The following is a 25,128-nucleotide window of genomic DNA, read 5'->3' as shown; positions in this document are numbered from 1 at the left end:
TGAGTGTGTTAATTATATTGTGGTTATATAAGAAAATGTCCTCGTTTTTAGGAAATACATCTGAAGAATTTATGCATAACAAATCCATGGAAAGAAAGCAATTGTAGCACAAAGTTAAAGCTCACAGTCTAGTAGGAGTGATAACAGACAAAAATAATTAGGATACAGTACACAAAATAATAAAGATATTATAGGACAAGGGGTGGGACAAAGCAGGGTGACAACTTCTGGAAGTAGAAGGTGGTCAAGAAGGCTTCAAAATAAACATTTGAGGTTGGACCTTAACATGAGTAGGAAACATGCACAAAAGCATGGAGCTGAGAAAGAACCTCTGGTGGTGGGGTAGGAGAAGGGGGAGATGTGTAGATAATCTTTTTTCTTCTCATTTCATCTTCCCTCCCTGCCTTCCTTCCCCTTCACCATACATGGCCAGTGAAGGTAGTATCTCTTCAGTTTATTCCATTTAGGGCCTTATATAAAAGTATTGGAAAACACTGGTAGGAAAAAAAGATGTCTCTTTGGTCGTAGAAGTCTGAATTTGGTATAAATACAGCTGGGTGGACTGTGTTTATTTGGGAAGTAAAGAAGATAGACTGTATTGGCCGTTTCCTCTGTCTTGTTAAAGTGGTAGCCCTGAACACACACAACTTAAGGATCATAGCCATCACTGGATCCTGGTGTAGGAGCTGGCATTGGCAGACCTGCTTTGAATAAAGATGTCTTAAGAGCATCACCTAAGTTCGCTCACACATCTCACCAGCCGTCTTCACCCACCCAAGTTCACATAGTCAGGGAAAGGAACCAGGTTTTTGAACATGGACCCGAGACTGCTATGCTCTCTGCAGAACAGAATTTAATAAAGAACAGCCCCCAAAAGTTATTTAACTGGACCCTAAGATACTGAATGATGGCTCCACTCTCCCTAATCCTGTTCCCGTGGGAGACTCAGTTACAGCTATTCGCATCCTGGTTCAAAAAACTAGTTTGCTCTGACTGCCCAGACTTCCCCACAGGCTGCATTCTTGCCCATGAGCTCATTGTTTTGGCTTCTCTGCCTGTATAAGTCCACAGACAGGGCCCGAAGTCTCAGTCCCAGCCCCCTAGCTAGCTGGGGCTGCATTCCATTCAGAATTTCACCACCCCCACTTGGTCTCCCCTCCCCCCACCCTCTGCGGTCACATGTGTATGTTTATTGACCTTATTCTGGAACAAGGTGTGCGGGACAGGGGGGACAGGGGCGGCGGGAAAGAGCCAAGGAAGCAAAGAGTATTTAACTGTTGGGTTTCTACCTGAATTAGATGAGTTTTCTACTTTATTTTGATTAAGAAACGCCTTCAATTCTGTGCCCCTAAAAACAGTTCGTTTTCTAGTCTAATAGGAGGAGCTGGTTTCAGAAATTTTACTACACATTTCGTAGACACCCCTACAGGGCTGGTATGACTCAGGTGTTCAGATTTGGGGTCGGGGGGAGGTAGGGGTTTTCCCTAAGAAACATTGGTTTCATAAACATTTTATTCCTGAATCTCTATGCCCAGATATTTCATGCATTCCATCCTCAGTTCACACCTCTATTCCTGAGGTTGCCTGGAGTGGTTCCCACCCATCTCTAGACCCTGAACGACCAGATCTAAGGTAAGGTGGGGCCCACTTTGGCCGAAGCGCTATGGGAAGGGCATTTTGCTTACTTTGTAAAGCTTTGGGTTAATACTGTATGCCCAGTGTACGCCTTTCCTGTCTCTCCTCTTCATCATACAAAAAAAAAAAAAAAAAACCCAAAAAACGAAACTGCAGACTGTGACTGTGGGAGGTGATTTTTTCATTTCTCAGAAATCCTCCGTGAGGCAAAGTAGAGAAACAGAAAGAGGGAAACAACTTCGTGTCGAAATGAAATGAGGTTGTCTGTGTGTGTGTTTTGAAATGAGGTGGCTTGTTTTCAGCTTTAAGGAACAACAGCTGTACAGAGGAGCTTGGTAATGGTGGGGGAGTAGTTGGTTACCTGCTTCTTTGCCTCTTTCTCTCCCTTCAAAGTTTGATAGTTGGGGTCAGGTCTGAAACAGGATAGAGGTTCTGTATCTTCCTTTCCCCCCTCATGAAGCATGATGGATAGATATGTCAATCCATCACGGTACTATTGAGTGAAAGAAAACCTCTAATACAAAAGAAGGATTTGATAAGCAGTCCCAGAAATAGGTTATTTTAAAAAGAAATGCAGCTGCATTGCTTTGAAGTCCAGAACATATTAATACACAACTTTGATAAAGTTTGTTCTAGGGAAAAAAACTGTGACTCAATTAGTAATATATAAGCTTATGTTTGTATGACAGTGTATGTACCTTACACAAAGACCATGTATATTTATTCTAATTATTTCCTGGGGCCTAAACACTGAATATATTTGAAAGGATTTTTAATTCCTTGAAACTGTGAGTTGAAAAATGAAATTTAGACAGGATTTTCCTAAAATGCAGAGAAGTCATGAAAGACGTTTGAAAACAACAAAAACACTTGATCCCATCCAACTTCCAGATCACTGTGGCCCAAAGAACTCAGTATTTTGATAAAGGGTGCTCTGTGGGAATGAAATGGAATAGCAGATCAAAGGAATTAGAATTTAAAAAGTTAAAAGACTAGACTTAATTTTCTCCCCTGTAAACTGGATTTAATTGTCTTCCCCCATCTTATTATTGAGAAGATTCAAAGAGAGAATATATACAAATGCTTTACCTTAAAGCACTAAACAAAGTGCTTTAAGGAATTTCGGGAAACGTCCCTTAAGGATTTACTCTATCAGCCATGTCCAAGTCATTGAATTCCCAGGGAGAAACCACTAAGAAGCCGATGTCAATAGATAGGATGTTGAATTAAAAGGGTCTACAGCTGTATTTGAGGCAGAGGGGACACAACAGGACTTTCCACGGCTGGGCATTGTGGGAGTTAACCAGATGGAAGAAATCCCAGGGGTAAGTAAACTCCCTGCCAGCCAAATCTGCCCTATTGCCTGTTTCTGTATGGCTCAAAAGCTAAGAATGGTTTTTGCATTTTTAAATGGTTGAAAAAAGATATTTGGTGACACGTTAAAGTTATGTGAAATTAAGATTTCAGTGTCATAAATAAAGTTTGGTTGGAACACAGCCATGCCCATTTGTTTACAAATTGTGTAGGGCTGCTTCTGTGCTACAGCAGTAGTCAAGTAGTTGCAACAGAGATTCTATGCCCTGCAAAGCCGAAAATATTTACGGCTGGTCCTTAAGAGAAAAAGGTTGCGCACTCCTCTGCTAGAGCTAAAAAAGCGTCTTATGATGTCATGAAAGAGGCAGGCAACCAAGAATCAGTAGTAGGTGAGGGGAGGGAGGAAGAGATGAAAGAGGGGGTCTGGTTCCAGAGCAGATTAACTCTGCCCCTCCCATCAAGGGCAGGGCCTCTTGCCTTTTAGCCTAGGGATCCCAGGGACACACACAGTCTTCTTTTTATGAGCAACCCCACCCTCTCACCCCTAGTTTCTTTTCCTCCTCACTCAAAGTTCTGTAGAGCTGTCTCTTAAAAAGATTCAGGCAAGGCTCAGAGGGGTACAACACACACACATACATCCTAACCCCAACCTGGGACATTGCTGAAATTGAACCCATCTCTCCTCTAATACTGAAGTTCTTTCCCAGGACATTCAAAGACAGCTGTCTGGTGCTCGCTGAGAAAGTGCTCTGATCTGGTTCCTAGCCATCCCTGCACCTCCCCTTCAGCTGGTGTGGCTGATTGGTTTCCTAGCATCTGACTGCTATGGCTCATGGATACCTTGTTTTGGACTAATTTTGCACATTCCTCCCTCCAATCCTTTCTACCTTCTGACCTCAGCCATGAAACACCCCCCTCTAGAGCATCCCCCAATCTCCAGGGTCAAGGAGCCCAAAGTCAGATTGAAGATTTGCGCTGTCTAGTTTGGTTAACCCAAACTGTTTCTCTCTCTTGTTGACTGACTTAGTCTTAGGTACTTTCCAGAGGCTTTCTACTTCCTGTAGAAGGTGCCTCTCACCCTTTAAAGCAGACATATCTTCATCATCTGCCTGTGACAGATAAGCCCCCTCTGCTCTAACTTCCCCACCCACCTGACTCCCAGAACCAGAGATGATGGATTTGAGGGATGCTGGTCGGAGAGAGGGTGGGAATGCAGGAACCCATGCCCCCACTCCACCTCCAAACTATTGAGGTACTCTTTAGCATGATTCCCCATGCTTCAAGGAGAGGAGAGGTCTCTGATTCAGTTTGCTCTGGTGGGGGAAGGGTGTTAAGTTCAAATGAAGTCTCTGTAAAACTGGGGAGAAGGGGAAACAGGAAATGAAAGAGGATCTGGTTGGAGAGAATCTGGAAGGGACCTTCTCCTTGCATTTTGTTCTCACTCTCATCCCTCTGCCCTCCTGCCGCCCTCCAGGTCTATCTAGATCCTCCCCTAAAGGGCTCCTGAGGGAGGGTATCTTCAGGTTGAGACACTCATGCTGTAGGTCAGCAACTGGGGCCCTGTGCTCTGCTTCACTCCTAGTTAACCACAGAGGTTGAATCTGGATGAGTGAAGAGTGTGGGTCTGGTCTCCTCAGACTCACCCCTGCAGCTGTGAGCACCTGCTTGCAGGGAGGCCCCTGGTTGGGGAAGTATAGAAGCTAAATTTAGTCTGAAGGCTGAAGCTTAATTGGGTGGGTAATTACCCTGGGGAAACTGGGAGGGGGGAGGGGAGAGGAATTCTGACCCAGCTGAACTGAGACCTCACAAGTTCACCCCTAAGTCCACTGACACAGAACCACAATCCCCTTCCCCCAGCAAACACCGAGAAACGAGAAGCCCTAGCAATTTGCTGGCCTTCTGCATGCTTGATCTCTCTTGTGCACATCAAGATTGTTCCTATCACCACCCCACCCCCACCTCAATTCTCAGGGGTCCAGTTCCTCTGAGTTCTTCCCTAAATTCCACCCAAGGCACCAAACCTAAGGGCCCCTCCAGCACATCTCCCTGACCTTGGGTTGCAGCTTCCTCTCTCCCAGCCCTCCAGAGGGTTTCGGAGGTCATCAAAGAGGCATCTGGCCACACTACTCGCCTCTAATGGGCCAGGAAAAGGGGTGCTTGGGGTCAGGTTTCCCTTCCTGAAGACTTTCACATTGACACCCCCCTCCCCAATACTGCCCTCAGTGACCAGAGAAAAGAATCCTTAGGGGCTGCACTGAATCCTAGCTTTAAAATGAGGTGAAAGGGGGCAACTCCCCAGATGAAAGCCCACACATCCTGAGCAGTCAGAGGCTGGAGGCTATGAGGGAGCTGGGGGCTATCAGAAAGGGAAGGGTTTGTTGTGAAGCAGAAACTAACACACCATTGTAAAGCAATTATACTCCAATAAAGATGTTTAAAAAATTTTTAAATGTTAAAATGTATCTTAAAAAAAAAAAAAAGAAAGAGAAGGGAGTTACTGAAGCTGGGGGAGCCCTTAGAGGGGCTGTGGCTGCATTCCCCACCTGTGATTGGTTCTCAGGCTCAGGCCAAACTCCAAACCTGCCCGGCAACAGCCCAGAGGCCCAAAGAGGGAGGAGGAACTTCGGGGAAGTCAGCTGAGCTGGGGCCACCGCCCAGCCTTCAGCTTCCAGGAATCACTGGGAGGGCCCCAGCTATTCACCACACCCCTCCCTCGGTCTCAGGGCTCCGCCTTAAGCCCTCAGTATCTACAGGGCGAGCTCAGGTCCCACTTCCCTGATTCCCCCCCCCCCCCGCGTCTTTGATCCCCTTAGGGGTTCACCAAAGAGAGGAACACATCTGATGCCTTCTCTTTACACTGAGCAGAGACACTAAGACTGGGCTTTCCTTGTACCCCCTTCCTCACTCCTTGCCCTGGACTAAAGTCAGTTTCTTTCCTTTACCCCCATTTTCTTTTGCCTCCTTCCTCATGCACTGTCCTCCCAAGATGTTGTCCGGAGTCTTCCTTCTCAGCCACTTCCAACCCAGGGAAAGCCTGCTTCCCAAGGCAACAGTATGATGTGAGGGAGCTGCCAGAGCAGAGAAGTCCTGTCTCCTCAGGCAACTCTGGGGTCCTCCCCAGTGTCTGGGTGTCTGGGTGTGCATGCTCAGGAAACAGTAGTCACTGAGTTCAGCTGTTTCTGCAGGCCTTTATTTACGGTCTTACTCGGCCAGACTTGTAGAGGTGCAGGGATGGGAGAGGGATGCTTCTAATGGGGAGAGCTCAATTCTATTGCACTTCCCCTCTTCCTAGGCATGGGGACCCCCTGGGAAGTCTGGCTTCCACAAGTGGAGATCTGGACTCAGACCTCAGAATTGTAGGGGTCAGGGAGAGGATCTGTGTTATGGAAAAGGCCGCCCACTCTCACACCACCTCTAGCAAGCTATTTACCTTGAGAGTGGACAGGGGTGGGGGAGGGAGGAGGGAGGAGACTAGGGTGAGACATCTCTGAAGAATGTGTCTTTGGCAGGACATCCAGTACTGCCTTGACTCCACCCTCGACTCCACCCTCGACTCCACCCCCAAGTCCCCTAGAGCCGGGACAGGCTCCTCCTCCGGCCGTTTCTGCTGAGGGAGAGGGGTGTGGGGTGTGGGATGTGAATCATTTCCTTTCCTCCCACCCTATAAAAAGCAATAAACCAAGAGCTTAATAGGGAAATGGGTAATAGCAGAAAGGATGAGAGGGGCAGGAAGACAGGGCCAAAGAAAGGGAACAGGAAAAAAGACCCCTGAAAAGGCAGCCGCCATTCAGCTCAGCCCCAGATGGGAAAAAAGTGCTACTAGACTCCAAGAGACTTTACAGAAAGACAGCCTACCAAGAAACCCACCATAGGCCAAACAGTTTCTTCTTCAGCTCTGGACCCAAGTGCCCAACTCCATACCTAAACTGGGAGAAGTGGTGACCTCTAGTGGTCAATGACCAACCTGCAGGGCCTGAGGTCGGCCAGGATCCTCTCTCTCTGACCAAGGCTCCTGGTCTCAGGTGACTGGGGCTCATTCATTAGCCTTTCTGGGCCCAAACTCTCTCCACCTGGGCTCCAAGTACTATTCCCCTTCCCACCCTTCATTCTGATCTCACACTGCTTGCTTAGGTGGCCTGTATGGCTGGGTTCCCACGAGGACAATGAAGAGCCTGTTTCTCATTTGTCATAATCATCTTTAATAAAAAATAAATTAGTTCTGGGGTGGGAACCGTTTTAGGAGGTGGGGAGCGGGAGCAGGGGCTCGGGTGTCTTATTCTAACCTTTCTCTTTGCCATCTTCTGCCCAGCTGGTCCCTGCTCTGGGGAGATAGTCTCTCTTCCTGGGGAAAAGCAGGATTGGCAATGGCTCACCCCATCCCTAGCTAACTATGAGAGGGAGGAATAGAGAGACCAAGTAAGGGGAGAAAGGGTCAGAGGACAAAAGGATGGTTTAGATGATGTGTGGCCTGAACAGAAGAAATGAGGTTAAGGACACAAAGTTGGGATTAATGGGAAGGCCAGACTCTAAGTAGCTCGGATTCCCAAAGAGTTGCAAACTTGCTTTCCTTTCAGCCTAGAAAACTCTGACAGAAACAGGCATCGTCCCCTCTCCCGGTTCCTTCTCAGTCTGTGTAACTTCTTTTTGAGAAGTGATACAGGTTTATGGGCGCACACACATCCACACAGGCCCATATACACATCTTGGGGCATATGTGCACACACACCATCACACCACCGCACAGACCCAACCACACGTCTTGACAGTTACTGTCCATCATCTTGCCACCTTCGACCACCCTGGGGGACGTCCCTAGTGAGACCAGGACAGGCTAGAGAGCCAGAGGGTACAGAGTGGGCTGATTGACAGGTGACTGATGTTGGCATGAAAAAACCACGAGGAGAGGGTCTCCTGGACCCATTTCAGGCGGGCTCCGGGGGAGACCGCTCCAGGACATGGGCGCAAGAGCGGCAACAGGTAGCTGTGTAGTAGGGATAGACGCAGAGCCGGGCCTGCACCACCAGGGGGCAATGTGGAGAGCTGTCCTTGCATTGATCATCTGGGGACAGAGGAGGCCATTGGGCACAAGAAGTCACCAAGATCCATCCCGCTGGAGGTGTGTTGCCCACTCCCACTCGTCCTTCCTAATCTCCACCCACACTTCAGCTAACTCCGCTCTGCTGGGGACTGGGGAGAGGGAGCACTTTACCAGGGCGTTGGCTGCAGGGTTGGTTGTTACAGGATCGTTTCCTGGAGGGCCGCAGGTGAGGAGGACATCGGACGCTGAGGGTCTGGTTGGCAGTCAGGCACTGGACCTCCCTTGTCTGCATGCCCCCCTGGCAGGAGCGAGAACACTGGGGAGACCCCAGCTATCAAATCAGACCTTTGCTGTGCCCCAGGCTCCTCCTGAACCCCAGGCCTCCTCCTCCTCTGAAAAGAGTTGGGGGGCTCTCCTGGAGCATTATGAAACCCCACGTGGAGGGGGCCCACCTGTCCTCCTGGTCTAGGAAATGAGACAAGTTAAACTGCCGCTGGCTTTAGCCTGGGGCACAGAGGGAGATACAAGGAGGGAAGCCTCCCCTCCCCTGGAAGTCCATGCTGAGCGGGCAAGGGTGCCAGGCACTCACCGGACTCCAGGGTGTAGAAAACCATCGGTCTTGGCAGTCCTGCCCCTGACAGGGCTGCAGGGCAGGGGGCCTGGGCAGGTGGGAACAGTTGCTAGGAGAAGTCACATTGAACTCAGTCCCCAGTTTGGACACACAGATGATGTCTCTACGCTGTGTGCCAGAGCCACATTCTGAGGAGCACTGATGGAGAAGACGGGAAGGGAGAGCAGGATTACTCCGACCTCCCCCCAGGGAATCCCACCGACGGGCCCCCTCCCAGGCTCTCAGCTCACCTCTGCCCAGGGCCCCGTGTACCAGCACCACGTCACCTCACAGGGCCCCAAGCTGCAGGCACGCATGTCAGGGGGGCGGCTTCCTGGAGCACAGGTCTGCTCAGTGGCTCCTGCCCCTGCTTCCTCCTGGCCCTCCCCATGGGTCTCCCCACTCCCGAGGCAGACGACAGAACGTCGCTGGATTCCCGTCCCACACTCAGCAGAGCACTGTTGGGAAGCAGAGTGTGAAGGGAGGCTGGAGTGACAAGTAGAGGAAGGGGAGGGGGCTGAGGACAGACACATCCCGGATCCGGGAGTTAGGGAATGCCCCAGGGGTACCAGCCAGATATGGGGAAACTTTGCCAGGCAGGGGTCAGGATGTCAGCGTAAGTTTTTCTCTGAGTCCCCAGCATCAGCAGTGTCTAGCAGACGGCAGGTGCTTGCCCAGTCAACGTTATGCAACTGTGCTGGAAAGGCCCCGGGAGGGTGTCCTTGGTGGGGGGTACCAGGGGCGTGGGGCTCGGCTGAGGGGGTGTGGGGCCCACCTTGGAGCTCCAGTCGCTGTGGAACCAGGCTGTGGTGCAGGGCCCCATGTCACAGGCCTCTCTGCTGGGGGGCCGCGGGGGGCCTGAGACGCACTCCTGCTCGCTCACTTCATCACCGTTGCTGCCGACGCAGCGGACCTGTCGGCTCCTCTGGCCGCGCCCACACCGCACAGAGCACTGAGGGGACGAGGGGCATTCAGGCCTGGGCTTCCCCCACTGCCTCACCAGCCTCCAGCTCTGGGGCCTCTGAACCAGGATGTGCCTTTGATGCCTGGCTCAGCGGTTACAGGGCTTCGTGGGCTGAGGAGCAGGCTGAGTATGGGGCTCTGGGCCCCCAAGCCCCGGTTCCGTCTCTTCGCAGACTTACAGATGGAGCTTCTACGTGAGATCTCATTTGTAAAAGTTTCTGCTGATTAGAACGGAGTTGGAAAAACCACTGCTCTAGCTCACTGGTGCCCATGCCTCCAGGATCTTCCCGTTCCAAGAGCTTCCTTGCCTGGGACCACTCACCTGGCTCCAGGGGGAGCGGACCTCCCAGCGGCCACAGAGGCGCAGCTGGCACGGCTGGGTGATGTTGGGCCGGGGCAGATGTCCGCAGCGTTCCAGGGGCACCGACGAGCCGCCGCCCCCAAACTCCTGCCGGCAGCGCAGCTGACGGTGCTGGGTGCCGGGGCCACAGGAGCGGCTGCAGGACGTCCACTCGCCGGCCTCCCAGCTATGGGCGTGGGCAGGGAGGGGAAGGGGCAGAGACACAGAGGGCAAAAACAGAGATGTGTGGGACTGCCATGTTTGGGGAAGGGGACAACAGACTGGGGGTGGGGACCTCTCAGAGGAGAGTGGGCATATTTGGAGTCTGGGATCCCTTGTGGGGCTCAGGGTTTCCTTGTTGTCTATGGAATGTCAGCCTTTCTCACTGAATAACGTCTCTCTCAAGCCAGGAGATCTTGTGTTGAGTGCAGAGTCTAGGTGAGATCCTATGGGGGCGAGGATGTGTTTCCCCGGGGCAACCGTCGTGTCCCCAGGACCCTAACCCTCCCGTGGGGCGCACTCACTACGGTGGGCACGGGGGGCCGTGGCAGGGTTCCTGGGAGGCTGGGGGCCTGGTGCCCACGGCACAGCTGCGTTCATCCAGTTCCTCTCCTGACTCACGAGAAATGCAGAGGAAGACAGGGCGCCAGACACCTGAAAGGGATAAAAGGGAAGCCAGGGGAGGCAGGATAGCTCGGCATCCAGTGTCAGTGGGGTCCCAGGCACTGAAGTCCGATTCAGCACAGAGTCAAGGTGTGGACCCACAATCCAGGGTATGGGGTCAGGAGTGCCAAGCTGGGCATCTGGGCTGAGAGTGCCAGGAATACAGGCTGGTGGGTGAAGTCTCACCTTTTCCACAGGATGCCGAGCACTCAGAGTGTCCCACCCGTTTCCAGTATCCGGCTAGAGACCCCAGGGGTGTCCTGGGATGGGGCGGGGCGGGCATCTGGGGGATCCGCACCTGACGCTGGAGGGTGCCTGGGGTGCGGGCAGGGCGGGGTACTGAAGCAGGTGGGGGTTCTCCCCTCAAAACCTCTGTGCAGGGAGAGTCGGGTAGACAAATTAGATGCATCCCCATTGCCTCGAGCTCCCCTCAGCCTCTCCCCACCTCCTTTTAGGTCTGGAGATCAAAGTCTTACCAGGCTGGAGTTGGGGGAGCCGGGGCTCTGGGGTGGGGTACTCAAGGTTTGGAGGAGGTGAAGAGATGACATACTGGTAGAAAACACCTGGGTTTTCCTCCTGAAAGATCATCTGGGGAGAAAAAGAGAAGGTAATGAATGTTTGGGGGTGGCCAGGGGGGCATCCACTAGCCTTCTGCCCATTTTGAGACCCACAGCTTTCCCCTCAGAGGAGAGGCAGTGGGGCAGCCTCCACCTCCGGCCCAGGTGCAGGCCCCTCACTCACGTAGACATCCACAGGCTGGGTGGTGGGGCCTTCCGCAGACAGACTCTCCCCCACGCCCTCCTCTCGAGGAGGACGGCTGTACCGGAAGACAGTCCCGCCAGCAGCGTAGGACCCAGGGGGATCCACAGCCCAGTTTCCATTAATGATGGACCGGCCCCCAGGGCCACGAAGTGCTGGACGTGGCAGATCAGGACATGTGAGGTTAGTCATAGTGTTCCCCTCTCCCACCACTTCCCTGACAGCACAGAACCCCACATAGCCCGTGCCCACGCGGGAGGGGGGAAGGAAGCCCTGACTTCCCGGGTGGCTCACTTGCCGTGCTGAATGGGGGCGTGAAGGGCAGAACCAATAGGCCAGGAATGGAACGGGGGACCAAGACTCGGGGAACCCAGGGACTCACCAAGGTAGTTGGAGCTGGGCCGGAGCTGGGCGATCCAGAGCCGGGAGGCTCCAGCAGGAATCAACAGGATTTTCTGATAGCCCAGAGGGCCCCCCCGGTCAGTGAGGTTCCCCGAGACGAGGCGACAGGTAGAATCATCACCCCCACAGACTCCACAGCCATCTGGACGCCTGCCCGAGCCGAGGATCCCATCACAGCCAGGGCTCTAGGGGAAAGCGGAGTGAGGCAGGGGCTGCCAGAAGCCAGACACCACCTCCAACCCTGGCCTGGTCATCTTGGAGCCTTCGGCTCCCAACGTGTCTTGACCATTGCACTACAAGTGAGACTTGTAGTTTCTCTGTCAGCCCCACCATCCCCAGCCAGCCTCCGGGAAGCTTGGATGGGCTTAAGGGGGTATTTCTTGCAGTTCGACTCTTGACTCTGATGCTCAGCCCTGCTTGGCAGGTAAGAACTTTCCTCTCTGCAACCTGAGTCTGGTGTTTTGCCATTGTGATGATGAGCAAGGAGACTCTGTGTGTGTGCCTGTGGCAGTTATTTACATTGCCTCTCTCCCCCTGTGCACACCCCGTCCTCCCTCACCAGACAGCGTCCGGCCACACAGATGTCTGGGGCTCCAGGCTGACACAGGGTCCCGTCCTGGACCTTTTCGGTGTGACGGACATAGAAGCGGAAGCCACGGGGACGGCAGTTCAGTTCACAGCGCTGGGAACCCTGAACTAAGAGACAGCGTAGAAGGGTGGTTAGCTGGGGTCCCTGGCAGGCGGTTAACTGAGAAAGAACCCAGGGCCCTGAGAGCGGCTTGGCTTGCCTTATGTTAGCAACAGGGCATCCTGCGGTTGCCGAGGTCACTGTGGATGAAGGGAACATGACAGTTCTGTACTCTGAAAGGTCAGTTTGAGGGTCACACAAAAGTTGGGTCAGATCAATTGAGGTCACTAAGACCAGAAAAGGGGTTGTGAGCTCTGAGAGAGGACAGATACTTGAAACTATGATTATGTGAGTTCAGAGCTCACGAGGGCTTGTCTTGGTATCAAGGTGACACAGGCTGAAAATCAAACGGATGGTAACTTGGGAGAAAGTGATACAACACTGTCCAGGATCCATGGGGCACCTCCACTGAGCTGTCACCACTGGGCAGGATCTCTCTGACCATGCCCTGCTCATGTCACATCCATCCCACCTCCTGGGTTGGGCTTCTTCCCAGAGGAGACCAGCCAAAGGGCACCTCTGGACACATCCCTTCTCCTAGCCTGACCCCTCTGCTGACCCATACACCGCCATCTGACAGCTAGGGCTCTGTCCGAAACCCCCAGCCCTTTCTGGGCCTGTTCTGTCTCTTCTCCCCAGCCCTGGGAAATAAGGAAGACAATATGACACAGAAGAAATACAAGAGCCTACAGAGAAGAAAAAGAGGGGCTGAGTGTCTCCCTCCCCATCATCGCCCAATCTCCAGCCACCCTGTCCAGGGAGTGGGCTAGTAACCTCACCTTCTGTGAAGGGCTCCCACTGGTACAGCTGACCCATGAACTCCTGGGAGTCAAAGGCTGCACACTGCAGGGCCCGGGGGTCTGGCTGCTCAGGGGGGCAGGGCTGAGGTGGGGGATACAGAGGAGTCAAAGCTGGGGAGGAAAATGGGGGTGTGGGTCAGGGCTGGATTGGGGGGATAAGGAGGCAGGTCAGGTCTATGGAAGAGCTCCAAGGTCCCTACCCTGAAGAGGTCAGATGCCAAGGCCCTTCTCCCTCAGGTCCAGATCTGACAGGCTGAGGACCCAGGCTCAGGGTCAGGGAAGCAGAATTGGAAGTCTGGGGAGGGGTCCAAGAAGGAACTCACCGCTTGGCTGCAGGCTCTCAGCTGCTCACTCTCCCCAGAACATCTTGGGACAGGGCTACTGGGAGCAAAGACACTCCAGAGGGGGCTGGAATGGGGGCCAGCACTCAGCAGAGGCAACCAGCCATCTGGGTAGTGAGGGGCAGACTCCGTGAGGGACCTGTGAAGATTCCCCCCAGGTCTCCAGTGCTCCTGGCTCTGCTGGCCTCGGCTCCGAGGGACAGAAAGGAAAGGATTAGGGTGTCTGTCTGCCAGCCGGGGACCGGCCCAACCCTGGGAACTTGGCCTTCTTGGCTGAGGGGACATGTGAAAGGAGCTACCTTCTCCTGGGGATGGAGGGAACAAGGAGGGCTCTGTGCCAGAGGCCTGGGCTCTGGGTTGGGGCCATGTGAGGGCAGGCCTGGTTCTAGAGGGCACCTCTGTCTGAGCAGCTTCGGGGCTTGGGGGTTCTCCTGGGGGGGACGGGGTGTGGGCAGACGGTTCAGTAGGAGGGAGTTCAGTTTGCGGGGTGTGGTTTGCAGAAGATGGCTCTGTTCTTGGAGTTAGGGATGGAAGATCTGAGGTCTGCGAGAGCTCAGAGCTGGGTGGTCTCCTGGGGTGCCTGCGGTTCCGATGGAGCGGCAAAGCAAAGGGCACTCTCCCATAACCAAACATTCCTGGCTTGATGGGGTCTCGAACCCGGGACCTGAGAAAGTGTTGCAGACGTGGGGTCACAGTGCTGGCTACCTCGGAGCCTGGCTCCCCGGGCGACTCCCTAGCACCAAAGATAAGCCTTTATAAACCCTGGATCCTTTGCTCCCCTTTCCTTCATCCCTAGCTCCGCCCCTTGCCCAAGGCCCCGCCTCTTCCCTCAAAGCCCCACCCCTCACCTCCTGGCTCCTTGAATCTCCTGGGCCTCCTCTCTCCCTAAATGAGAAGCAGGACCTCGAAGGGGGCCACCTCTTCCCCGAGGTGGTGGCCTGTACAGCGGAAGAGTTTCTCGGGAAGTATAAGGTCTGGTGCCTTGACCCCGGGGGAGCAGGGCTTCTGGATGTCTTGGGGGCCGGGGTGGGAGGGGCAGGCCCTGGTGGAGTTGAGCTGTAGGGAGCTGACACGCCCGGCTCCTGCGCTGCACCCCAACCCCGCAGGGCTGGGAGCAAGAGGCCCACTGGTCCCAAGGACCCCAGACACCCTCAGGGCCCTGGTTCTCCTCGGGAGGTGTCTGAAGAGAGTGCCCAGACAACACCTGTGTAGACAAAAAGTTCAGCCAAAATTAGAATGATTTTCGACGGAACTATACAGAATATCTAGTCCAACACTGGAGGCTTGGGGCAGTAGTGACTGGCCCAAGGTCACATTCAGTAGCAGAGGTGGGACTTGAAGTGATTTGGCAAGGAGTTAGGGAGTTAGGGAGGCTGGGAGGGCCAAGTGTGAGAGAAAGGGGCTGCGGCTTATCAGAGGCTGTGGAAAATGTAGACGCAGCCTGGAGATTGTGGGAAGCGGCCTGGAGAGTGTGGGAAGCCGGGAGGCAGGGAGAGGAAAGGATCGTAGTCTCTAGTCCCTGGCTCACCTCCTGATCCAGGCAGAGCTGAGGGAGGAACAGAAGCAGCATCAGACACATCCGGGGCCTGCAAACCAAAGGCAGGAGTGAAGGTGTCAGACAGGAGCCGGAAGAGTTGTTACGACACAGCCCTCACCCCGAGGAGGCTCCGCACATCCTGATGCCAGCTGCTCAGAGATCAGAAGTTACTCATCACTTCCCCCAGCCTCCCCCAGAGCTCCTTTCTCCCCCTTCCAGAGACCGGACACCCAGCCATCCCTCCTCCAGGGCCGCCCCACCTCTTACCTGCCCGCCCACTTCTCCATCTCTCCTCCCTTGATGGCCCCCGGGGCCAGGGAGGAGGGGACCGGAAGTCAACTCTACTCCGGCATCTGGGCGTGCGTGGGGTGGGGGATGCGCTCTGCAGGGACCGAAGCCTGGTCCAGTCTCCAGAAAGCTGGGGGTCGGGAGGGATGACTCCTCAGAAGGACATCTCAGAGTGAGAATGGATGGGTGAAGACTGGCCCACCCCTTTATGATCCTGAGGGAGGGAGGGAGAAGGCACACTGCCCTTGTCCATCCGCCCAGGCTGGAGGGGTGGTGGTCTGCCTTCAGCCTCCCAACTCAGGCTCAGTCCCCCTCCTCAACTGCAGGAACTTCTCAGCTCCCTGTCCTAACTAGGAACTGTCTCTAGGCCAGCTCAGGCACACGCATCTTTCTTAAGATGGTTTTCATCTGGCTCTCCCTCCTGCCCTCCCAGAGGTCCTGGAAAGCTGAGGAGGGAGGCTCAGTGAGGACTTACCAGACACCCCCTCTGAGCTGCTGACTGGAACCCCCTTGGGCTTTCCGTTTCCTACCTGACTCCCAGCTTTTTCTTCCCCTTTTAGCTAATAAAGCTCCTTCTGGAACACTCAGGCACATCTCTGCCTGCCTCAAACACTTCCCAGTCAAGGGATAAACTAAATGGGCTGATGGTTTAATCTCTAGAGAAGCAGGTGATTTTTCCCACTGAGATTTAACCTCTCTCTAGGGGCCAGCGTCCAGCATTAGATCAATGAGGCCTTACTTCAGGCAAGACTCTGATGGGCTAGGGAAACCTGGGAAGGGGATATGCAGCTAGAGATGCCGTTGCTCCCCAATCATGCACGGTCTATCTTCTGAAGAGCTAGGAAGTCCTCCTGAAGGCTAAAGTTGATCCTTGGGGAAGTGGAGCTTGGAACCCTCCCTTGGTCTAAGCCTGACTCTCCCATCGCTCCCCTTGCCCTCCAGCCCCTTCCTGCTCACAATGAGCCCTTCCCACCCCCACTCCTCATGCTGCTCAGAGTTCTGCTTTCCAGGAAAAAAAAAAAATGTTTCTGTTGGATCTGAAAGGCACCCGGGAGAGGAATCCAAGGAGCTAATGCCGAGGTGGGCCAGCTCAGGGGCAGGAAAATGACAGAGAGAAGGGCAGGAATGTGCTTGGGGGTAGCAACTCTCAGCCCCACTTCCCTCCCTGAGACCCCAGGACTTGGGAAGTTAAGGGAGGGATCACAGTGGTTGAGCCTGAGCTGCAGGGTCTCCTCAGCTGCTTGGGGTTGGGAAGGGGGTTGCTGATGGCAGCTCCTTCCCTTGGCTGGGCTGACCACTGAGGTCAGCAACTCCACCCTGATGGGGGGGGGGCGGGTAGGGGCTCCAGAGAAGGGCCAACGTTCCACCCAAAACTTCAGCTCTCTGCCTGACTCTGTTACTGGAGGTTGAAGGAAAGGAGAGATGGGGTGATGATCACTGCCACTTCTTGCTGCCGGGTCCGGGTCCCCTCTCTACTCCCTCTCTGCCTCTGCTTCTCTCTGCTACCTCTTTCTCCATGGGTCTACCCAGTACACATAATCCTGTCCTGAGCTGGGTTTGGCTTTGGCAGTTCCCTGGAGAAGTAAGGGGTGGGGTGGCATGAGCTCTTGGGGCCAGGGCCAGGCCTGGCTCCCTCTCTGGAAAAGTCCTACCCCACCCCCTGCATAGCTGGGCAGGGGGCCGACACTCCCCCTCCACCCCTACAGAAACAGATACACATTTGTGGTTTTCACCCCTTCTCATGTTCCTCATCTGGTGTGTCTGACTGCCCAGGATGAAGAAAGGAGAGGTCAGAAGTGGTCACTCTGGCCAGGCAGACTCTGGTCTAGACAAACCTGGGCTCCTCCTGGCCACACCTCCACACTGGCCAGTGAAGATCAAGGAAGAGAGACCTGGGCAGAACTAACCCCTTCACCCCCAGGGGACCCACCTCTGGGAAATGGGTGGTGCTGCAGGGCAGGGCGCCCCACAGCAGGCTCCAGGGCTGGCTAGAGAGTCCCTATCTTGGATGAGAACTTGGTCCTCCTTGTGCCCTCCGCTCCTGGGTCCTGGAGGCCCATCCCAACAGGCATCTTTCCTTTCTAGTCGTCAGGCTGAGCTGGATCAAGGGCACCCACATGCGTCCCTCATAGTGTCCCTGTCCCTCAACTCCAGGACAGAAGAGAGTGGCGGGGTTGGGGGATGGGGGAAACACATCCTCCAGGAGCACCCATCTAGAGGAGGAGGGCAGGAGGCGCCGGGCGTGTGCCAGGAGGTCCTGGCTACGTTTTCCAATTTTACTCTGTGACTTCGTAGGAATTTTGGCTGATTCTCCGCCCAAGTGATGGGGGCCAGAGTTCCAAGGAATCAGAACCCCCTCCCCAGGAATTCGACCCCAGGGACTTTCGAGGCTATAAGAGCTGGGGCTGGGGTCGTGGCTGGGGCGCGACCGCGGGGCGCAGGGAACAGGGACGGCGCGTGCGCGCAGGGCGGGGGGTCTAACGGGACCGGGGAGAGAGGGCGGCCGGGGCCAGGGGTCCCAGGGAAGATCTGTACCTGCTCTGCTCGGCCCCGGCGGCCCGTTAACCCCTCTGCGCCCGGGCGCTCTCTCCAGGCAGCCTTGCTCCGCGGCGGCCACGGCTGCCCCTGAGCCCGGCTCCGGACACTGCCGCCTCCGTCCGCGGCTCCGCCCTCGCCCCGCCCCCCGCTCCGCCCGACCGCCCGCCACGCGCCCAGCCCGCGTCCCGAGCCGGCCCCCGGGTCCCGGCGGCCCACCCCGAACCCCTTGCCCGCCAGGGCCACCCACCCCGGGCTTTGGGCCTTGGCCACCCCAGCCCGGCACCCGCCAACGGCTCGAGGGGGCGAAGCCGAGGGGGGTCCCAGCCCGGTTCGGAGGGAGCCATCGCTCCCGGGCTGTCCCAAGGCCCGGCTGGGGCTCGGGACTCCCGGACCCCGGCCATCAGACCGGCTCCGAGTGGGCGGTGCGAGCGCTGCGCCTGCCCAGGCCAGGCGGCCGCGAGTGGCGCCAAGGGGCTGGGTGGTGCCTGTACCCGAGCGGCGTGGACAAGCCCCGGGCCCCAGATCTGGGCGTTGCTGGGCCGAGATGGTCCCACCCGACCCCAGATCCGCGTTGGTCAAGGCCCTCTCCTCCACGCAGCCTCCCGTGCAAGCCCAGTCACCCCTGCCTCTCCCGAGGTGGGCTGTGAACCATGTGGTTCTGACTGCACAGGGACCTACCTTTATGGGCCTCGGTTTCTTCATCCATAAAATTTTACACACGGGGCATAGCGGAAGGCATGCGCTGATTTAGGAATCAGACGAGGTGGATTTGAATCTCAGCTCGAGTACTTATCAGCTCTGTGGTCTTGGATGAATACTACAACTTTTCTGTGCTGCGCTTTCCTCATCTGTAAAATGGGGCTAATCTGATATATACGAATAAGCTTGGAGATATGTCTGTCTATTCATTTATATCTGGAAGAATATACCCCAAACTCGGAACTGGGGGCCACACCTGGGCAGGGGCTGTGGGGTTGGGAGAGGAAAAAAAAAACAGCTTTCACTTTTTACTCTACATGCTTATATGTTGTTGAATTTTTAACCACAAGCGTTATCTATGTTTTTAGTTATGTTAAAGAAATAAATAATATACATGAAAGTGTATGACAAAGTAGATAATAAATGGTCACTACTATTTTTAAAGTTTTATTTGCCATTTATTCATGAACCACGGTCCTGTATTGCTGGGTCTACTCAGTATTTGAAAGGTTTTGGCTTTTTTTCAGTAACTTGTCAATATTTTATTTTATTTTAACTTTTTGGCGCCACCGCCCGGCATGCAGGATCTTAGTTCCCCAACCAGGGATCCAAGCCACGCCCCGCGCCGTGGAAGTGCAGAGTCTTAACCACTGGACCACCAGGGAAGTCCCTTGTCAATATATTTTTTTAATATAAATTTATTTAATATTTGGCTGTGTTGTGTCTTCGTTGCTGCGCGCAGGCTTTCTCTAGTTGCTGCAGGCGGGGGCTGCCCTTTGTTGCGGTGCGCGGGCTTCTCATTGCGGTGGCTTCTCTTACTGCGGAGCACGGGTTCTAGGCTCGCGGGCTTAGTTGCTCCGCGGTATGTGGGATCTTCCCGGACCAGGGTTTGAACCTGTATCCCCTGCATTAGCAGGCGGATTCTTAACCACTGCGCCACCAGGGAAGCCCTAAAATGCTTTGATGTGTAACAGGTATACCCTTATTTGAAGTTTAACATCCATATTTTGTTTTCTCAGTAAATCCATAAGTTTTTTCAACACAAGGAAAGAACTTTAGGCTACTTTGTATCATCTATATTTTTTATGGGTTTTTTTTGGTTTTTTTTTTAGAGTTAAAAGAAATATTTGAATTGGAATGATGTACAACAGACAAATGAGTCCCAGGTGCCCAGGCCTGCTTTCCAACTTTTTTACCCAAGCTCAGGCCCACAGGATGGTGGGTGAGCTGGCTGGGAACCCCTAAGACCCCTGTTACTTTGTGCGGGTGCAGGACAATGTTGCTAGAGCTTTGTTATTAAGTTTTTATTTTTTAAGAGACATTATAAAGCATCCTAGTTTTAAAATATTGACAAGTCACTAAAAAAACAACTTTAAGACATCAAGTACAACCTCCAAAACATGACTGTTGCTCAGATTTGTCTGCAGGCCTTAAGTCTGTGCCTCTTCTGAAAACGTCCTCAGTCTTGGTCTCATACTCCTAAAGAGCTTGGGAAGATAATGGGTTAAGGCCCCCTCCCGGTAGGGGTGGTTTATCTTGGGACTGTTGGTGACATGCAGTCCTAACCCAGAGGCATATTTATAGTCCTGGATTTGGAGTGGGAAGCCCCTTTGCTCAGACCTCAGAGTACAATGCTGACGATGAGATGCCCAGTCCACAGGGATAGAGGAAGATATTTTAGGTCAGGGGCCTTTCAGTGCCCCCAAGTCACACCCCAGCAGCATTCACTAATCTACCAGGAGGCAAGCTGCAGGACCAGAAGGTGTGACCAAAGACAGCAGAGTGGGAAGGAAGCCTGGCCGGAGGGAAAGGTCCGCCTTTGACATTTGTAATGCTGTGAACTGAGGGTCAGATATAGTCCTTTCCATTAAGAAGTGGCTGTGAGCCAAAGAGCTCACGAGATTTATTACAGCTATCACCTCCCATGACTTGGTGGTCTGAAAAGATTGTATAAGGAAAGGAATTTCCTATGCCTTGGCAGTGTGCAAAAGGCCAGATGAAATTTGTGGACACTGTCTCAAGGATAAAAAGAAATTTCTTAAAAGATTATGCAATAAGTAGATGTTCACCCAAAAGTACCTGTAGGGCTAGGACAAATGAAGGACAAAAAGGGAACAGGCTAAGTGTTCGGCTGACTTTGAGCTTAACATAGTGATTTAATAATAATAATAATAATATAGCTAACATGTATATAGCACTTACTCTGTGTGCAGACCTCATTGTAACGGATTTGGAAACAGACACAGGGAATTCCAGGGGTCTGGGTTTGATCCCTGGTCAGGAAACTAAGATCCAGCAAGCCTCACGGGGTGGCCAAAAAAAAAAAAAAAAGAAAGAAAGAAACAAAGACACAAAGAAAAATTCGGTAATTTGCCCCAAACCTCACAGTGAGAAGCTATTACCTGTGTATGTTGGGTGCAAATGAAATGTTTGAGAAATTTAGCTAAGTTCACTTAATAATTCTTTTTTCTGGTAGTAGAATAAGGAAGTTTTATTTGTGTTGAATCGAATAACATTTTAAACTCATGTTTCCTGTGAGACGTTGTCCCTACTCCAACATAATGCTGATGCCGATACCAGTGTGCACAGGTGGGGCCCGGAAACTAGTGTCTAACTGTGTGTCTTTTGGTTTGTGGCCATAGCACCCATTTTCAGAAAGCCCAGTGTTTGCCTTCCTGCCTATGGGAATCGTGGTTTGCTCAACTCCTTTGTTCCAGAAGAGCCACTCTATTCCCAGTTGCTACACACTAGCCTGGTCTCCAGCCATTGATTCTCAGTGTCCTGTCTGTCACGTTGTTCCGCACTTTCTGTCACTGATGCCATTCTGCTGACCATTGGCCTAGTTAGCTTACTCCCCACAACAGTTATGAGAACAGCCTCTGTGACCTGTTCTCTGCAAGGAACCTGGAGGGTGGGGGCCACCCGGCCATGTTTACCTTTGTGTCCTCCACCTCGCCTGGCATTTAATAAATGCTTGTGGGATAAGCCATGAACGAGAAATGGTGATCCTTGCCTCAGCTATGGCCACATTCCAGCACTTTCTTGTTGTTGTGTCAACCCATTTTGGCTGAGCTGGTTCTAGGATGATGAAATCATGGAGAAACAGGATGTGACCCGTTTGGTAAGATGAGGTGCAAAACGAGGATGGGATTTTTCTGGTCTCCCAGTCACTGCTCTAGAGACGTTAAATTTGGTCAGAACCTTTTTTTTTTTTGGCTGCCTTGGGTCTTTGTTGCTGCCCATAGGCTTTCTCTAGTTGCAGTGAGCGGTGCGTGGGCTTCTCATTGCAGTGGCTTCTCTTGTTGCGGAGCACAGGCTCTAGGCGCACGGGCTTCAGTAGTTGTGGCTCGCAGGCTCTAGAGCGCAGGCTCAGTAGTTGTGGCACACGGGCTTAGTTGCTCTGCGGCATGTGGGATCTTCCCGGACCAGGGCTCCAACCCGTGCCCCCTGCATTGGCAGGCGGATTCTTAACCACTGCGCCACCAGGGAAGTCCCGGGATTCTTTTTAAATTGATTACCATATTTCAATCTTCCAGGTCCTCTCAGGCAGGTCCTGGGGTCCTTGGTGACAGACTTTGCCTCAGTACCGCCCTGAGCCATGTGTCTGTCTGTCCATCGGCATTCGAAAAACAGGAAGTGCTCAGTAAATGTTTATGGAATTGAATGAATTGATCAAACATAACCTTGGCAGCCATTAAGTTTACAAAATCGTCAGTACTTTGACAACTATGTTAAGTGGTTTGAACTCATGTGCACATCTTCTTACATATGTGTTTGGGAAACATGGCCATAAGCTAGAGCTTCTGGATTAGGCCTCCAGAATGTTCATTGTTTGCTAAATTGGGAAGATTTTCAGATGATATTCTTCTTCTGTTATAGTCTCAATATAACCGATGTACAGATTTAATAAAATGGTACCCATCACCAGGCATGGGGAACAATTAGCCAGGACCCATTCCTCTGACACAAGCCTCCACTGAGTCCTGTCCTTAGGATCTTGGAGAACATTCTCAAGTAGCCACACTCCCCTTGGCTACTAGGGCCTGGGGAGCCCAAAGCAGTCGACCGTCCCATGCTGCCACTGCTGCTACTGCTGCTGCTGCAAGATCCAGCCCTGGGTCCTAAAGAGATTAAGCACTGATCCAGATTCCATCCCAACTTTGCCATTCAGGGGCTGTGTGACCTTGGGCATGCTAAGCTTCAGGCTTCTCATCTCTAAAATTGGAGTAACAACAGTTCTCAGTTTATCTACTTCATGGATTATTGCAAAAGCCAAAATAAAAATAAGAGCAGGTGTGTGAAGCTGTAGAGTCATAGAGAAAAGTCAGTCAGCGTTATGATTAATGATGCACTTAAAATTTTATCTTAGTTGACGTGCCGCGTAGATCAAAACTCTGCACTGTGTAAAGACTTAGACCTGCCCCATCGCGATGCCCACGTTCTGTGCTGAGAATCCTCTCTCACAGCCCAGCAAGACTCAACAAGGATTTGCCAGTGACAGAGCACATATTAAATGTGTTCTCACAGCAGGTTGACAACGGTGGCCCAGCCTCTGTGCCAGGGGTTGGGGAAAAAAGTTATGTTGCTGTCTGGGTAGAAGCTATCTTCCTTACTAAGAAATCTGGCAGCAGATTGGCCACCAGGACTGAGTTCTGTGATGTCTTCCCAGCTTGGCAGGCTCCTTGTGCCTTGGGGTTCATGGGCCAGAAGGTGAGGTGCTCTGGGCTGGCACAGGTTCAGCAGCTGCTGAGGGCAAAGATGCACTGGGAAGACATTGTCCCAGAGTCACAGAAAAAAGGGCAGGCCCTGCTTGGTGGAGGTAGGGCGAGGGTTGAGGCCTCCAAGCATTTTGAGAAAACAGAGAAACTTATTGTTTTGTTCTTGAGTCTGGAATTGCACTTAATGTACTGGCCACACATAGTACTGTGACACATTCCAAGATCAACTGCAGATGTGAATTAAGAGCAGGAAACAGTGCGTTTTATCCCAAGTAAGGAAGGTGGCAGAAACCCATCTTTCCTCTCCAAAGGGGCTCCTACAGAGAGAATAAATGTCTGGTGATAACTGGGCCCAGTGTCCAACCCCTCACTTAATTCCAGAAGTAAATTAAGAATTTCTCCAAGCAGAGCAGAGGTGTACAGAGAGGCAGGCTCTGGAGGTGATGTGGGCCCTGTTTGTGGTTTGAACAGGGCACCCCTTTCAGTTATGGAGCAGAGTGGGGAGATCAGCTGATGTGCTGGACTCCATGGGACAGAATCTGAGCAAGCTATTTCCACCACTTGAGCCTCAAGAAATGGCTTCTTTCTTTACTGGATTGCCGCTGGAGACAGAGGATTCTAACCTCAGGACTGCCCTAAGGAAAGGGCCATGGTAATTCTCCCCACATGAATCTTGCTCTCGTGCCTAGAAGTTTCCCTGACTTTCTAGAGAAAGCCAGCTTGGTGTCAAATTAATTTTGACAAATTGTGCTGAAGGCCTAAGAAAGGCAGACATAAAAGGGTAGGAATCAGGGTACAAAACTCAAAACTGCAGCCAGAGAGGCGGGCAGGGCAGCCAAAGGAGAGGCAAGAATTTTGTACATACCAAGGACTTGAAGTCAGAAATGGAAGACTCAGAGCTTGCTCTGAAGGAAATGAGTCAAGGCAGGAGGTAGTGTGGGCTTGCCCCCCTGACCACAGGCCCAGGCTCATCTCAGAGACCTTGAGGGCCCTGTGTAGACAAGCAGGGGGCCACATCTGCTCCTGGTGCTGGAAAGGTCTCCCTTCTCTTGCTCACAGCCTTCCCTGCTCCTGGCAGCTTCAGGATCTAGTCCAGCTCTTAGTGTGGCATTCAAAGCCTTGCCCTCCTGGCCACAGCCTGCCCCTCTGGCTTCACCACCCCAAACAGGCAGAGCCCCCAGCCAGGGCCTGTGTGCCTCCTTGCCTGAAATGCCCACCCCCATCCGTCTCCTCTGAGGTTGGAACCTTCCATGCCCCAGCACATTCTCTCTATCGGTGAGCCCCTCACCTCCCAGGACCACCTCTGTCCCTCTCTCTCCTTGGCCCAAAGCCCTGGCCCTGGCAGCTCTCTAGGCCCAGGAGTCTCTCACTTAGATGTGTCTGACAGTTGCCTGCGAGGATATTAAAATACAGCTGCCTGGTCCCCAATCTGGGTGATCTCGTTCCTGAGCTCTACGGGGGTCCTGTGCACACCCACGGGGGAGGTCCACTGGTCTAAGCCACTCCTTGGGAAGTTTGCCTGTGAACCAGGTACCCATTTGGGTCCTCCAACCCAGGTATGCAGGAACCACACTTCATTTCTCAATAACAGCCTCATTTCTGTTTCAAGCCCCCCTTCCCCCGGAGGGGATGGAAACTTAATTGTCAGTTTAGGGGCTTCCCACTCTCACCTGTGGGCCCTGGGCAGCCACACATTTCCTAGCAAGATTGTGTTGGTGATGGAGAAGGTGTTTATTCACAGAGGAGAAGCTGACAAATCTCCTGGAGCAAAGGCCAGGTCCTCTTCCTTACTCTG

General features: G+C 53.1%; 3 protein-coding genes across 3 annotated transcripts in view; all 3 read right to left on the bottom strand.

The window, feature by feature from the left end:
- Positions 1-7,128: 7,128 nt before the first annotated feature.
- Positions 7,129-17,987, bottom strand: ADAMTSL4 (ADAMTS like 4). Its single transcript, XM_065878406.1, has 18 exons — positions 17,914-17,987; positions 15,358-15,592; positions 15,082-15,139; positions 14,402-14,757; positions 13,536-14,217; positions 13,192-13,294; positions 12,284-12,420; positions 11,705-11,909; positions 11,305-11,477; positions 11,040-11,151; positions 10,750-10,935; positions 10,425-10,554; positions 9,883-10,087; positions 9,373-9,549; positions 8,849-9,055; positions 8,577-8,756; positions 8,159-8,303; positions 7,129-8,008 (listed from the first exon to the last, which is right to left on the bottom strand). Exons 2-18 carry the CDS (start codon positions 15,375-15,377, stop codon positions 7,872-7,874), a joined length of 3,213 nt encoding a protein of 1,070 aa, XP_065734478.1. The 5' UTR covers positions 15,378-15,592; positions 17,914-17,987; the 3' UTR covers positions 7,129-7,871.
- On the bottom strand, positions 16,332-17,098 carry LOC136136398 (uncharacterized). The gene is given in 4 exon segments (XM_065894592.1): positions 16,332-16,455; positions 16,457-16,560; positions 16,563-16,978; positions 16,981-17,098. Coding segments are annotated over 4 exon segments (762 nt in total).
- The window catches only part of LOC136136162 (serine/threonine-protein phosphatase 6 regulatory subunit 2-like), a 26,601-nt gene continuing 19,197 nt past the window's right edge, over positions 17,725-25,128 (bottom strand). Inside the window, 1 exon segment of the mRNA XM_065894184.1 lies at positions 17,725-18,401. Coding sequence (XP_065750256.1) covers positions 17,725-18,401 — 677 coding nt within the window.

Source organism: Phocoena phocoena, chromosome 1, assembly GCF_963924675.1.
Source record: "Phocoena phocoena chromosome 1, mPhoPho1.1, whole genome shotgun sequence".
Lineage (NCBI taxonomy): Eukaryota > Metazoa > Chordata > Mammalia > Artiodactyla > Phocoenidae > Phocoena > Phocoena phocoena.
Note: the sequence above shows the minus strand (reverse complement) of the source record. Positions and strands in the feature narration are given on the sequence as shown.

Coding starts and splice junctions, on each gene's coding strand:
- ADAMTSL4 (XM_065878406.1), bottom strand. CDS start 15,377: ATGGAGAAGTGGGCGGGCAG. Junction 10,936..11,039: donor GCTCCCCCAACTCCAGCCTG/GTAAGACTTTGA, acceptor CTCCCTGCACAG/AGGTTTTGAGGGGAGAACCC. Junction 8,009..8,158: donor ACCCTGCAGCCAACGCCCTG/GTAAAGTGCTCC, acceptor CTCTGTCCCCAG/ATGATCAATGCAAGGACAGC.